This window comes from Sitophilus oryzae, unplaced genomic scaffold (assembly GCF_002938485.1).
Source record: "Sitophilus oryzae breed Bouriz unplaced genomic scaffold, Soryzae_2.0 scaffold_111_pilon_pilon, whole genome shotgun sequence".
NCBI classification, from domain to species: domain Eukaryota; kingdom Metazoa; phylum Arthropoda; class Insecta; order Coleoptera; family Curculionidae; genus Sitophilus; species Sitophilus oryzae.
The window spans coordinates 4231933-4247461 of NW_022145749.1; the positions used below are offsets into that span (position 1 = coordinate 4231933).

At 33.4% G+C, this 15529-nt stretch overlaps 1 protein-coding gene across 1 annotated transcript; it reads right to left on the minus strand.

Annotated features, from left to right (window-relative positions):
- Positions 1-4150: 4150 nt before the first annotated feature.
- On the minus strand, positions 4151-9307 carry LOC115883178. The gene has a single exon (XM_030901487.1). It carries the CDS (start codon positions 9305-9307, stop codon positions 4151-4153), a length of 5157 nt encoding a protein of 1718 aa, XP_030757347.1.
- Positions 9308-15529: the final 6222 nt, after the last annotated feature.

Sequence of the window (15529 nt, forward strand, 5' to 3'; positions counted from 1 at the left end):
TTCATTGGCGAATGTGAGCGCCATAAAACATGTTATAGCTGAGGAGGGAAAAATGTGGCATCTTGATGACCTAATCGACGAAACTATAGAAATCGAACCGTTAATTATTAACTTAGGACAAGCCGATTCTTCAGATTTCTCTGATGAAGAATTTAATTAACAATGCTGTATACAGTGGGTGGCCCATTGAAAACGTTCCGCAAGGCATAACGGCCAGGGTAATTTTTTTTTCAGAAAATTCAAAAACACGTCAATTTTGTTTGTGAGGGGGACAACTTTTGCCCCAAAAATTATTGCAAAATATTCAACATCCGATTTCATCCCCCGATTTTTTTCAAATGGGAAGGGGGGTCAAGTAGTACCGTAATGAAAAGGGCTTTCTATTCTCTATACTTTCCTGCTTCGTTTTTGAAGATCGGTCGAGTCGTTGGGAAAATATGAAGGATTGAAACTTGAAAAGTTTTTTAAACATTTATCAGAGTAAATGATAAGGATAAATTCCTTCGACCAATTTGCGGTTTTTTCTTATTATTTCTAGATGTTTGCAATCGGGTTGCGCAGATATTCAATGAACGCCTCCTGACAAACACCTTTATGGCAAAATTGTTCGCCAGTTAGTAGCAAAATTTCGCGAAACTGGTTGCGTTATGAATAAAAAGAGGCAGAGGGAAAATCCTGTAGTAAACGAAGCTACGGAGGTATTCGTATTGGGCCAAGTTGCCATGGATAGTATTCTGAGTATAAGAAAATTAGCCAATAAGACCGGCGGGAATAGTACAAGTTTCCAAAAGATATTAAAAAAACACCCCCCCAAGTTCCACCCGTACAAAATTCAGTTGGTACAAGAACTCAACGAAGACTATTTTGATCGTTGCTTGCAATTTTGTGAAACTATGAGTGAACGAGTGGCGAATGATAATAATTTCCTATTTAATGTGTGTTTTTCGGATGAGTGTACTTTCTTTTTGAACGGTGTAGTTAATCGGCACAACTGTCGTAATGGGCTGAGGACAATCCTAGGGATTTTCACGAGGTGCACACACAAAACCCTCAGAAATTGAACGTGTGGGCTGGTATTTTTGGAAATTCTATTGTGGGTCAGTTTAACGATATTGAGAAGAACTTCAACGTACAAGCTATCTAGCAACTTCCGCACCTGATCGTTCAACGTTGTGGCAAGGGAAAAAATGCGTAAACATCTAGAAATAATAAGAAAAAACAGCAAATTGGTCGATTTTATCCTTGATTATCATTTACTCTGATAAATGCTTAAATAAACTTTTCAAATTTCAATCCTTCATATTTTCTCAATGACTCGACCGATTTTCAAAAACAAAGCGGGGAAATATAGAGAATAGAAAGCTCTTTTCATTGCGGCGCCACTTGACACCCCTTTCCATTTGAAAAAAGTTGGGGGATGACACCCCCGCTTAGAGGGTTGAATATTTTGCAATCGTTTTTGGGGCAAAAGTCACCCTCACAAACAAAATTGACGTGTTTTTGGATTTTTTGAAAAAATAAATACCCCGACCGTTATGCCTTGCGCAACGTTCTCGATGGGCCACCCTGTATACGATTATCATAGTTAAAGTAATGTTCACCTGCAATAGTTTATTATTTTTTTTTTACAAGAATAATATATGTGTCTATGTAAATTTTAGTGCATAATTACTTAGTATTTTCATTATAATAATAATTATAATAAACGTTAAAAAGTCATAAATAAAAATCCTGTTCTACGACTATGGACCGTTTCCTTCATTCGCATTTTTAACGCTTCATTTGCATTTTATGGCCTCATTTGCATTTTATAACCTATTGTTATTTGACCGAATACAGGGTGGTCTGGTTCACAATCTCTTTCTTCTTAGTCTAAATACATTGTAAAACATAAATAAGAGATAAAATTTGTTGACACCCGACCTCCGCTTTCCGTTTATTATAGGCTCTCTGTGCTCTCAGCTCCATTGGAACGCACTTTAGTCATGTGGAGTGACAACTGTATGGGGCAAAAAAAGAATCGAATGCTCCTTATTGTGCTTATATATTTAGTTGCAACAGGCAAGTTTCTGCAAATCGACCAGAAATTCCTGGTAAGTGGTCACTCGTATCTTCCTTGTGACAGAGACTTTGCGCAAATAGAAAAACGCAAACGAGTTTGTAAACTATTTGTTCCATCAGACATAGAGAAGATGATTAAAGAAGCTTGACACCAAAATCCATTCCATGTTGTAAACTTGGTTGAGAATGATTTCAAGGATCTTCAGAAGTTCGCGGATACGTTTATAAATACATCAAACCTAGAGATTTCTCAAGCTTCATGGATTCAAATAAGTAGTGAAAATCCTCGACATGTACTCGTAAAAGTAAAGAAAAGTTTTAGTGAAGTTGAAGGTTGGAAAATTTGCAATGTAATAAAAAAAGGAAAACGTATCCATGATATCTGTTCATACCAGATATCCAACCTGGAATGTAAGAATCGCATTACCCCAGCAAAATTAAAAGATTTGAAAGCTATGCAAGATTATATTCCACTCAAACATCATCCTTTTTATGAAGACCTGACTAACATCTCAACTAATAAAAGGAACCTAAGAAAATCAAATTTTTACCCACTATAAATTTGTTTAATTTGATTTTCAGTTACCCACTTAAAAGTTTGTAACGTATTTTGAATTTGTACATTTTTTTTGTAATAAAACATCCAAAAGTGAATAAAATTTTGTGTTGTTTTTGGTACTTGGACCTTCTTGGTAATATGTGTTAGGCCCTTTTTGCTAATATGTATTAAGGCACATAGCCCCTTTTCAGAAGTAAGTAATGAGGCACTTAGACCCTTTTACAATTTCCTATTTCATTTTTTTTGGTTAGTTTAATTTAGATTTTTTCTGTACTTTTTTTTAGGGATCTTACTTAAACGAAGCTGTTTTACTTAAAAAATATATATTTATTGCTGAAATGATGTTTACTGCTTATCAAGATAGTTTTATTTGATTATCTTGATTTCAGATTTTTGGCACATAGACCCTTTAGAACTTACGCTCTTCCTTCCGCTTTTTATTGATGCGCCACCCTGTACACGTTATAAGTGTAGTGTATAGTTATAATAGTTATGCGGCCTGAGTCAAAAAAGAATTTATCGTTTGGCGATATTTTACAAAAAATATAGATAAAAAATATGCTACCTGCAATATATGTAAAAAAGTCTTGTCACATCATGGCAGCACAACAAATTTACAACATTTAACGAGAATTCACCCTATACAATTAAAAGAAAATGACCCACCCCAAGATGAAAATATTAACGAAGATCAAAATACTAACGAACCTGTACCTTCAGGTTCACAGGAAGATTCAAGAGTTTTAAACATTCAATCGCAGTCTAAAATACAACATAATTGTAAACGTCAAAGACAGCTGAAATTATTTGGTTCCAGAGATACTCTTTCCGAATCAGCAATATCCAGAATTGATGAAAAATTAGTGAAATTAATTACTTTAGATTATCAACCTTTATTGCCCGTCGAAGATCAAGGATTTTTAGAATATAGGAGAGAGCTACAGCCTTTATAATGTTCCTAACAGAAAAAAGCTATCAAATGAGATTCTTCCCAAACAATATACAGAGGCGGCGCGGCGCGGCGGCCCTTTAATATTACATCTAACTTCAATTGCTTTAGCTCCTTGAGGTAAAGCTTTAAATTCTGCTGGGGTTAAATAAAATGGTACCCAATCAACAGGTATAAGAGCTAATGAAGTAGTATAATTGTTTTGACTATTATCATCAATTTTAGTAGTAGCATATCCATAACTATAAAATATTCTTGTTTTCTTAAAAGTATATTGATTATGTCTACCTTGATTATAAGTTCCATCTATAAGTATCGAACTCATGCCTATATTGCTTCTACTTCCTCCCCCATGACCGGAGTTAACATTCTGTAAATCTTGTTGTATAAGCGTCAATATTATTAGAATTTCACGTTAAGTAAAATGATAATGTCTTTCAAAGGTCAAAAGATGTTCTTCTTATGCGTCCTCCCCTCTTGGACTCTCTTGGACCAGTCCATTTTCTAACTGCACCTTACAGGGTTGCCGTAGTTAACCCAACATACCGCCCCCCTTGAAAGCACTCCGTGTTTCAAAGATGTTAGTCTTCGTTGCTCGGGAAAACACTAATTTTTGTAACAGGACGTTTGAATGTTCCATTGACAGTTTTAATGGTTACTGCACGTGTCACACCATCTGACCCAGGATGCACATGTTGAATACGCCCAATCCGCCATTTGAGTGGTGGTAAGCCGTCTTCCTTTATGATGACAAGCAAACCTGGTTTCAATATTTGATTGTGTTGTTCTCTCCATTTGGTACGGACTTGAAGTTGAGAAACATATTCTTTCGACCATCTGGACCAAAAGTGTTGTACAACTTGTTGACGGTGTTGGTATTTGGATAGTCTAGATGGATGTGTACCCAGAACATTGGTTTGTGGTATAGTTGTAACAGGTTCTCCAATTAAAAAGTGTGCAGGAGTGAGGCAAGTAGGATCATCAGGATCATCAGACAGAGGACAGAGAGGTCTCGAATTTAAACAAGCTTCTATTTGACATAGAATAGTGTTAAAATCTTCAAAATTAAAAATAGAATTACCGACTACTCTTTTTATATGGTATTTAGCCGATTTTACAGCCGATTCCCATAGTCCACCAAAGTGTGGAGCTCTAGGTGGAATGAAATTCCACTGTATTCCTTGATTTGTTAAATTGTTTGTTAATTTGTCACCATTAATTTGGAAAAAAGATTTTAACTCGTTGTTTGCCCCAATAAAAGTTGTACCTTGATCCGAAAACATTTGTGTACATTTACCTCTTCTAGACATGAATCTATGAAGAGCAGCCAAAAAACATTCAGTTGTTAAATCACTAACTAGCTCCAAATGCACCGCCTTTGTAGCGAAACAAACAAACAGTGATATATATGCCTTTGTGGTGTTAAATTTACGGCCATTACGATCTTTAATTGTGAATGGACCTGCATAGTCAACTCCACAGAAGGAAAATGGGCGAGAAGCTGTTATACGCGATTTTGGTAAGTTACCCATGATGTATTGTACGGATTTGGCGTTAAATCGAAAACACTTCACACATTTGTGATATATTTTTCGAACTAAATTGCGTCCATTAAGTGGCCAATATCTCTGTCGTAAAGAAGCTAACATAGCCTGAGGACCAGCATGTAATAAATTAATATGCTCGTTTTCCGCAATTAAAGTTGTAAGTTTGTGTTTTGCGGGAAGGAGTATAGGATGTTTTCTTTCGAATGTATAATCAGAATTTAGTAAACGGCCTCCAACTCTTATAATTTCGTTGGATTCATCAAAAAATGGATTTAGTTTAAGTAATTTAGAACCTTTAGGTAATTTATTCATTTTACGTAAGGTATTATAATCTTCAGAAAATGATTCGATCTGAACTAGTTTAATTAGAATAAAAAGAGCACTTGATATCTCATCTAAACTTAAAGGACCGCTAAAATGTGTTATTTTAGTTTTGCGAATGTTGTTTTTAAATCGTAAGACATAAGCAAGTATACGACAAAGTTTTGTAAATTTTGAACAATTTTCTAAAAGCATTAATATGTTATTTTCCTTTAAATCGTTTTTAATTAAGTGTACTGCTGTTATATTACGTAACTCTGTTTCATCAATTTCCTTAGAAAAATTAAATTTGCAATGTGGCCAATTAATTTCTTCACTGACCAACCAAGAAGGTCCCGTAAACCAAATTTTAGTGTCAATAAATTTTAAAGGAGTTATACCTCTAGTTAGAAGGTCTGCAGGATTATCATGAGTATTAATATATCTCCACTCTTTTAAATTTGTAAGTAATTGAATCTGAGCCACCCTGTTAGCAACAAATATCTTTAGCAGATGTGGAGAAGTATTTAGCCAGGATAGTACAATAGTGGAGTCACACCAGTATACCTTAGATTGTATATCAAATTTCGTAGAATTCAAAATACTATTCATGAGCTCAGCAAGTAGAAGGGCTCCACAAAGTTCTAGTCTTGGAATAGTAGTAAGTGCTAATGGCGATACTCTGGATTTAGAACAAAGAAGATTAGAAGTAACATTTCCCAGAGCATCAGAAGAACGAATAAAAATACATGCTCCATAACCAGGTTGAGCAGCATCACAAAAACCATGCAATTGTATTTCGACTGCATTTGCACAAAGAACTAATCTAGGAATTTTAAGTTTATTTAATTGAATAAGTTGGGTTCTATATGTGGACCAACTTGTATGCAGATCCGCAGGTATAGATTCGTCCCAATCAATTTTAATCTTCCAAAGTTGCTGTAGAATGATTTTGGCAGTCATCGTGACTGGAGTCAAAAGTCCCATTGGATCAAAAATTTGAGCAATTGAAGAAAGTATCGTGCGTTTAGTAGTCTTATCGGGTATTTCGTGTTTAATATTAAATTGCAATGAATCAGATAGAGAATTCCAGAGTAAACCTAGCGTCTTAGTTTGGTTGTCATAATCAAGAGAAATAAATATGTCATCGGAATCTGCAGTGATAGATTTATCATTAGATAGCCATTTTCGTAGATTCATTCCATATTTATGAAGAGTTTTATAAAGATTATCTTTTAGTTCCTTTACATCTTGTGGGGTTTGTCCACCAGTGAGAAGATCGTCTACGTAAAAATCATGTAAAATAATATCACTAATGTTAGGATTGTCATTCGCTTCTAGATGTCCTATCTCCTGAAGAGAACGAGTAGCAAGAAATGCAGCAGAAGCTGTTCCATAAGTCACAGTATTAAGATTATATACGAGCAGATCCTGATTTCTATCAGGACGCCACAGAATTTTTTGTAGATGACGTTGGCTTTCGTGGAGATAAATCTGTCGATACATCTTCTCGATGTCTGCGCTTAAAACAATAGGATAAAATCTGAATCGTGTTAAAATATTAAATAAGCTGTCTTGAACGTTAGGTCCCACCATTAATAAGTCATTTAATGAATATCCAGAAGTTGATTTAGAAGAACCGTCAAAAACAACTCGTAGTTTTGTTGTAGTTGAATCCATTTTAAAAACACAGTGATGTGGTAGGAAAAATCCAGATATGTCAGTTTGATCATTGGCTAAAGTCATGTGATTTAAATTTTGATATTCAGTTATGAAATTTTGGTATTCTTTTTTCAAATTAGAATTTTTCTCAAACCTACGTTCCAAATTTAAAAATCGATTAATAGCAGTATTTTTCGAATCACCTAAAATGTCTTCAGATTGTTTGAAAGGTTGTTTAACAATAAAACGTCCGTCAGAATTTCGCTCAGTGTTTTTTGAATAATGTTGTTCACAGTAAGACTCTTCAGTCGATAAAAATTTATTTTTATGAAAATCTTCAATTTCCCAAAATTTGTGAAGTTGTTGTTCAATATTTTGATTAAAATGGCATGTTGTTTTATTGTGAAAATTATTAATTATAGGCCCTGAAATAATCCACCCAAGTTTTGTCTTATGCAAAATAGGAAGTCCAGTTCCCAGTTTTATTTGCCCAATGCTAAGTAGTTCCCAAAATAAGTCAGCGCCGATCAGTAAATCAATTGGTTTTGAAATGTTAAAGTTTGGGTCGGCTAATTGTATATGTTTTGGGATGTTTAACAAAGTGTGATCAAAAGATACTGAGGGTAAATTTCCCGTAATTTCAGGTACAACCAAGCAAGTCAATTTCGCTTCATAATTTATTGTAGCAGAACGTATTTTAACAATAACCTTATGTTTAAGTATTTCAGATATTTGATTAATCCCAGAAACAGAAAATGATGTTTTTTCCTTGGTTAAATGTAATATATCACATAGTCTCTCAGATATAAAATTGGATTGACTACCACTATCTAATAAAACTCGACAACTATGTAATTTTCCGTTAGAGTCATATATATTAACATTAGCTGTTGATAGCAAAGCAACATTTGTCGATAAATTATTAATTGTAAGCGTTGTTGAAGTTGAAGGTGAAACTAAAGGTGTGTTTGAGTTGGATGGTGTATCTATTCCTGTACTAACTTTATCATGAGTTCTAGGATTTTCATTGAAATGTAATAAAGTATGATGAATTTTACCACACTTTTTGCAACCAGACGATTTACAGTCTTTTGTTACATGATTAGAACCAAGACAATTTATACAGAATTTCTTTTTCTTTATATCACTAAATCTTTCAGTGGGAGAAAGACTTAGGAAAAAAGTACAGTTATAAATTGTATGATCACCTTTACACATCGAACATTTATTTTCTGTTGTTAAAAATGTTTTAAAATCGCGTTTAAGAGGTGGTTCATTTTTATAATTCTTCTGTGATTTTGATATGTAATTTGTTTCAATAGTTTCTAATATACGGCATTTTTCTTTTAAAAAATCTATAAGTTCGTTATAAGTTGGTAGTTCAGTGTTAAAAATTGTAGATTCCCAAGAACGTCTTGTAGCATTATCAAGTTTGGAAGTTATTATATGTATAATAAGTGCGTCCCAATGTTCTGTAGGAAGTTTCAAAACCTTTAAGGCGTTTATATGTTTCTGAACACCGTCTAGTAGCATTCTTAAACCTTGATGTGATTCTTTAGTGAGAGATGGTAAATTAAAAATTGATTTAATGTGATTATTAACAAGTAAAGGTTTATTTTCAAATCTGTCTTGCAGAATATTCCAAGCAATTTGATAATTATCGTCACAAGCTTCTAGAGATGAAATAGTTTCGTTTGCTATGCCTCTTAGAGAAAGACGTAGATAGTGAAATTTCTGTGTAGATGTTAGTGAATTATTATTATGAATGAGTGATCGAAAAGTGTCTCTGAAATAAAGCCATTGATCATGGGCACCATCGAATGTGGGTAAATTAATTTGTGGGAGTTTTATCGATGCAAAAGTCATATTATTATCAGTGCCTGTTTGTTGTACATTTTGAGAGTTCAACTCTGCATTTTGTTTTGTAATAATATTGTCTAAATATTTTTTGGCTTCAGATGTAATACGGTAAAACTGATTTTCAAAATTTTCACGTTGTTCTGAATGTGAATCGAAATTTTTGTCAAATTCAGGGTCTAAGTTTTCAATGCTCATTTGAACGTCATTAAAATCATCTAAAAATGTAGTAGCCTTAAGTAATCTGTTTTTTAATTGTTCTACTTCTTCAAAAGGAAGGTTTTCCAAAGACTTTTTTAAGTTAAAGTAATTTTCAAATCGTGTGAGAGCTGCTTTAATGACCCGTCTTTTGTTTTTAAGTTCATCAGTCATTTTAACGTATTTAAAATTTAAATAGTTATGTTAAAGATGTAATAAGTAAATGTTTGTTTAAATCCCTCAATTAAAATAATTAAAATAAGTACAAGAAACGTGTTAAGTGGCTTAAATCGGTTAATTACAGCATAGGTAAAGTAATTCAATATAAATCGATAAAAATCGAATAAAGTGAGCAAATAATGACTTGTAAAGTAGGTAAAGTAAAGGAAAAAAAGGATGCACACTAACCTGTAGCGATAGCAAACTTCTTGTGGTAACAATTGTTGAATAAAAACCATTAAATTGCGTTGTCAATTGTAGTTGCTGTTTTTCCAAATTCTTCGCCAAATATCGGGTTCGAAGGACCAAAAAACTTATGTATAAGCGTCAATATTATTAGAATTTCACGTTAAGTAAAATGATAATGTCTTTCAAAGGTCAAAAGATGTTCTTCTTATGCGTCCTCCCCTCTTGGACTCTCTTGGACCAGTCCATTTTCTAACTGCACCTTACAGGGTTGCCGTAGTTAACCCAACACTTGTACTTGTGATAATGGCGGACTATCCAATGTAAAGTCCATAATATTACCACTATTGTCAGGAGACTGCAAAGGACTAGAAGCACCCAAAGGAGATTTGTCAAGGGGATTTCTATTGTCGAACTCTCGGGAATAGAAGTCGTCACTGGTATCTGAATATCTATCATGTGATGGCCCTGCAATTGAAGATTCAGGAGTAGTACTACTCGATGTTTGTTCTAAACGATATCCCTTTTTAAACCCTTGATAATTCTCTGATAATCTTTTTCTTGTCTTATAAGCTGCTGCAATTTATTTTTCTCTTTCAGCATATAATTTATGTCCACGATGTGTAGGTTTTTTTGTTGTTGATGACATAGGATATTGTACTCCTAATATACTTTCTCCAATATATATATATATACCTAAAATACCATATAAACCAAGTAAACTGTGCCAATTGCCAGTATCTTGAAAATTGTATAAAACTGTACTATAGCATCAATATCTGCACGTCTAATATTATCTCTATGTTGATCTATAATATATTCAATATAATGATTTAATGCTATTTGGTCATCTTCATCTAATTACAGTATACAAGATATCGCCCACCCTATATAAATATTTATTAATACAAATTATTTTTAATTTTATATCTTATCTTTTCGAAATATGCTGCGAGATTTCTCCAATGATCTGCTGTGAATTCTTGACTCCAAGTAAGTCGTCGATGATATCTTTGCCCTGATCGGATTGCTGTGTATCTTGGACATCGACATCGGTTTTCTCCATATCTACAGTCGTGCACAATGTGGTAGTGGTCTCCGCCGTGGTTGCAAATAAGGTGGATTCCAGCTCCGGATTTTGGAGAGTACTGCAAGCCTCTCCTAATTCTTTGGCTTGAACTTCCGTCAGGATTAATTTGGAGCACTTCGTGAAGAAGTCGTTGCTTTTTAAATGTTCGACGAAGTTCTCGAACGACAGCGGTTTCTTCGATGACTTCTCTTTCCCTACTTTGACTAACCTCGCCGTCAGAGTCTGAACCAACACCCAAGTCCTCTTCGATGTTAAGTCTCGTGACAATATGGCTTTTTGTATTAAGAATTTCCAAATTTGTAACAACAGGCGTAGGGAAAACTTCTCTGTCCAATTCAATTCTAGTTGATTTAATAGACTCATGCCTGATTCTTCCTGGAGATCGTCTAGAATAATTTCCTGAGTGTTCTGATCCATCTTCAGATATATTTTCTGGGAAGTCTTCACTACAGAAGAGTGAGTTAAATGTATCGGTATGTTGTTCAGCGTTATATATATCTTCAAGTTGACTCCAAGAATCAACTGTTAAAATTTCGACACTATTAGAATCTACTAATTCAAAACTAAAATCTTCACTGGATATATCAGACATACTGTGCGGTAAAATGTTATTCTCCAACTATTTATTCAAATAGTTGGGCGGGGCGCGTGAGGAAATTTGTTAAACAAATCATAATCATAAAATAAATTAATTATTTGCGGATAATATATATAATTCGGGATGCTGTTAACTTCGCGATCGATCCAGGACTCACGTTTGTATATCCCACGGGACGCTGTTAACTTCGCGATCGATCCAGGACTCGCGTTTGTGTATCCCACGGGACGCTGTTAACTTCGCGATCGATCCAGGACTCGTGTGTGTGTGTCACGGGACGCTTTTAACTCCGACGCCGATCCGGGGTCCGTGTTTCGCTGTAAAAATAAGACGCCGCTCCGATAAATACGCTGATGTGACCATCGGGACGCCTGTAACGACGTCGCCGCCGTTTAGAGAGTCGCGTTGCGGTAGAATTTGTGTTGCTCCGGTACTTACGTGTCTGTATGCAATGGGACGCCGCTAATTCCGACGCCGATCTGGAACTCGCGTCGTTGTGTCTAATAGAACGCCACTTCGGGAATGCGTCTTGAATTCGCGCGATAGAATCAGTCAGAGAGTTACGTATTGGGAATAATCGATCAGAACTCTAGAGGTACAAGGTTGTTATTGTAAATTTTGCTATACGAGGTTCTAAACATTCATCTTATATTATTATTGTTACAATTTAAGAACGTAAACATTCTTTGATTATTGTTGTACATAATTAATTTGTTAAATAAAAACCTAGTGTTACGTTATAGTTAATTGTGTTTTATTTTCTTTTCACCTCATCACTCCCTGGTATTTCCACTGTATAAAAGCTACCCGTACTGGCACTAGTGGTCTCTCAAATACTTTAAACTTTGGGGGTGGCGCCCGAGGTACCGAACTAAGGCAACTCGGCGTCCGTGAACGTTCTCAAAAACGGAGAGAGCCTCGCAAATTTACCTCCTAAGTTTTCTTTAAAAAATTGGGAATTTCCTTCTAACCCTTGGCACAGATTATGCTGGGCCTATTTTTCAAAAATTTTATATTTTAGTATTAGTAGATTCTTATAGTAAGTGGGTTGAAGTACATACGTTATAACAACAAATACGTCATCGTCCAATACTATAAATATATTAAGAGATATTTTTGCTCGTTTTGGATTGCCTAATAGTTTAGTTTCTGATAATGCAAAATATTTTAAATCTGAAGAATTTCAAACATTTTAAAGCAAACATTGTATAAACTTTAAAGAAATACCTCCATTTCACGCTGAATCCAATGGACAGGCTGAAAATTCAGTTAGGACAGTTAAAAAAGCAATTTTAAAAGTAATAAATACAGGAAATTTAAAAGATTTAAATATGATTTTAAATAATTTTTTGCTATCTTATCGAATAACTCCTCATTGTACCACAGGGGTGTCACCTGCTAAATTAATGTTAAATAGGAATCCTAGATCAGTGCTCCTCAGATTTATTAAAAAATCAGTGAAATAAGTGACCTAAAAACAAAATAACAGTGAAAAGTTAAACCTGTGTAATGTAACCTACAGTAGTATAGTGGAAGTAAATCCAAATAGGAAAACAAAAAAAGGTAAATGCATTTAGATTTAAATCGGCAAATTAACTCAATTTAGCAGCCTATCGTAAACACACCAAGATAGCCGTACAACTTTTTTGCGTATTTTATCGATCCTACATTAATTACGCCAAACCAAACCAAACCTCTGTACACTGCCCAACATAAAATCCTTTCTCCGTTGCCTAACCTTCCCATTTGTGTGTAAAAATATTAAAGTCCTTGCAACGGGCATTGCTAGGGTGAAGTGAGTGTCCCTGTCTTATTCTTTTCCCTCATATTTATAATCCAAATTACCCAAATGAGTCAAACAAAAACACGCGCACAAGAAAGGAAAACACAGAAAAAGTACCTGATAAAGATAAAATGGAAGCCACTGAAACTATTTCAAATGCAATTATTTACCAAAAACTTAACGAAATGCAGAAAAGTCTAGAATTCCTCTCAGCAAAATTTGATGAAATGTAAAACGAAAATAAAGAACTGAAAAAGATACTGAAAACCCAAGATAAAGATAACAAAATGTTAAAAGAAAGACTAAGCCCTTGAAAAAATTGTCGAAAGTCAGGAGAGAGAAAAAGTAGAAAACAATATAGTCTAATATAATACAATAATATTGTCTTGGCTGTGAGGGATGCTACATTGGCCAAACATCCCAGTCTGTAAAAAGAAGAATAGCACAACACAAAAGTGATAGCAAATTAGGCAAACGCTCATATGCTCTAGCAATTCATTTTCAGGATAAAGACCATAATTTCGACTACAAAAATGTCTCAGTTTTAGACCGTGAAACTAATTATAATAAAAGACTGTTCTTGGAAATGACACATATTAATAAAGAAAACTCCACTAATTTTAGGTCGGATATTGACAAACTGAGTGTGATTTATTGCAATGTTTTGAAAAATAATGTAAAATAAATTAGAATAATAATTGTACATTTAATAGTAATTAAAATCATTATATACTAATATTAATATATCTCAACAATTTAAATAATGTTTAAAAAAAGTTTTTTTACTTGTTAATAAAGAAATAATTATTAGTGTTTTTGATTGTGGTAGTAGGTTTTTTGTTAAAGATTTTTTAATACATGTAAATGAATTTTATCTCGGCGCATTGATATACCGTACTTACTTTAACAGAATAAATTTATAATGTGTGGTGTGCACGTACCGATATTTTAACTCTAATTGTAAGTTATTTTAGATTATTAAATTAATATTTCTGGTTTTTACTTATATATAATTAGTTGCCATATATTATTGTTTTTTACCTCATTGTAATTTGTAACGAAATTTTTGTTGATTTATTTTTGTGTTTTTTTTTTGTTCTTTGATTTTCGTCTTTATTATGTTAACTCTTATCTTGTATATTTGTATTGTTTGCTGGATTGCTTTGTTGTAAAGAATAATGTTTCTTGTAGCTTGGTACCTCCTGATGATGTTAGTAACCACTAACGAAATATAGAGGCTTTAATGAATAAATGAGTGTCATTGAATGAAAACAGACCGATATAACCTGAGATTTTATCCTTTATACTAAAAGTACGGTCGAGAAACGATCCTTAAATTGAAAATAATATAGTTATTAGTGGAGTAGATAAAATAGATCAAAGTGAAAGTACAAAAGAAGTTGTAATGAAAATATTACAAATGCGTTGTGACACAAATACCATTGCAACTATACAAAACTGTTACCGAAAAAATTCAAATAACGAGAACAACCCAATCATAATCACACTAAACAACAAGCAATCAAAAATTAATATTTTGAAAGCACGAAAAGAAATTGGATCATTACAAACAAGAGAATGTCACATTAAAGGAAGGGACAACGATATATTCATAAACGAACACCTAACAACTTTAACCGGGAAAATATTTTACGCTACTAGACAGCTAAAGAAAGAAAAAAATCAGATATACATGGATTCGAGACGGTAACGTATATATCAGGAAAACAGAAACAAACGAAAAAATAAAAATCATATAGTTGACAGATATCGAAAAATTAGACCAATAAATATAAAATAATAAAAACAAAAAATAACATAACAACGACTGCCGTAGATGATTAACATCATAATGCAAAACATAAGAAGCATTAGAAACAAGTTTGAAGAAATTGAAACCTTTCCCAAAATACAAAATTATCCGGAAATCACAGAAACATGGTAATCACCAGAAGAAGAACACATAGTGATAGACACATAGATATATAGCATTAATGGATATAATGCAATATTTAGATCGCGCCAAACGAGAGGAGGTGGAATACTAACATATCTTAAACATGGAATAGAATATAAAGAAAAAATAAACAGCATCATAAATAAAATAGAAATAATAACAATCGAACTAGTACAAGAAAAAATATCAATCACTCTTATATATAAGCCTCCTCATGTTGATTTTACGAAATTAGAAAATACTTTGATTAATAATATTGCAAATAAGAAGAAAAGCCATATCATCATGGGAGATTTTAGTATAAATATAATGGAAAAAAATACTCTGATTGACAACTACTACAACATATATCGAGAACGAAACTACAACATCCTGAATAAAAAGAAAACATGCGCATACACTCGTTATAATGAACATTCTAACAACTCAATACTTGATCATGTTATCACAAATATTAAAGAAAAGTCCATTAAAATGAATATTATCTCCTCTAATATTAGAGGAGATAATATTCATTTTAATGGACTTGTCCGATATATATCTGATCACAATTTAATTAAAGT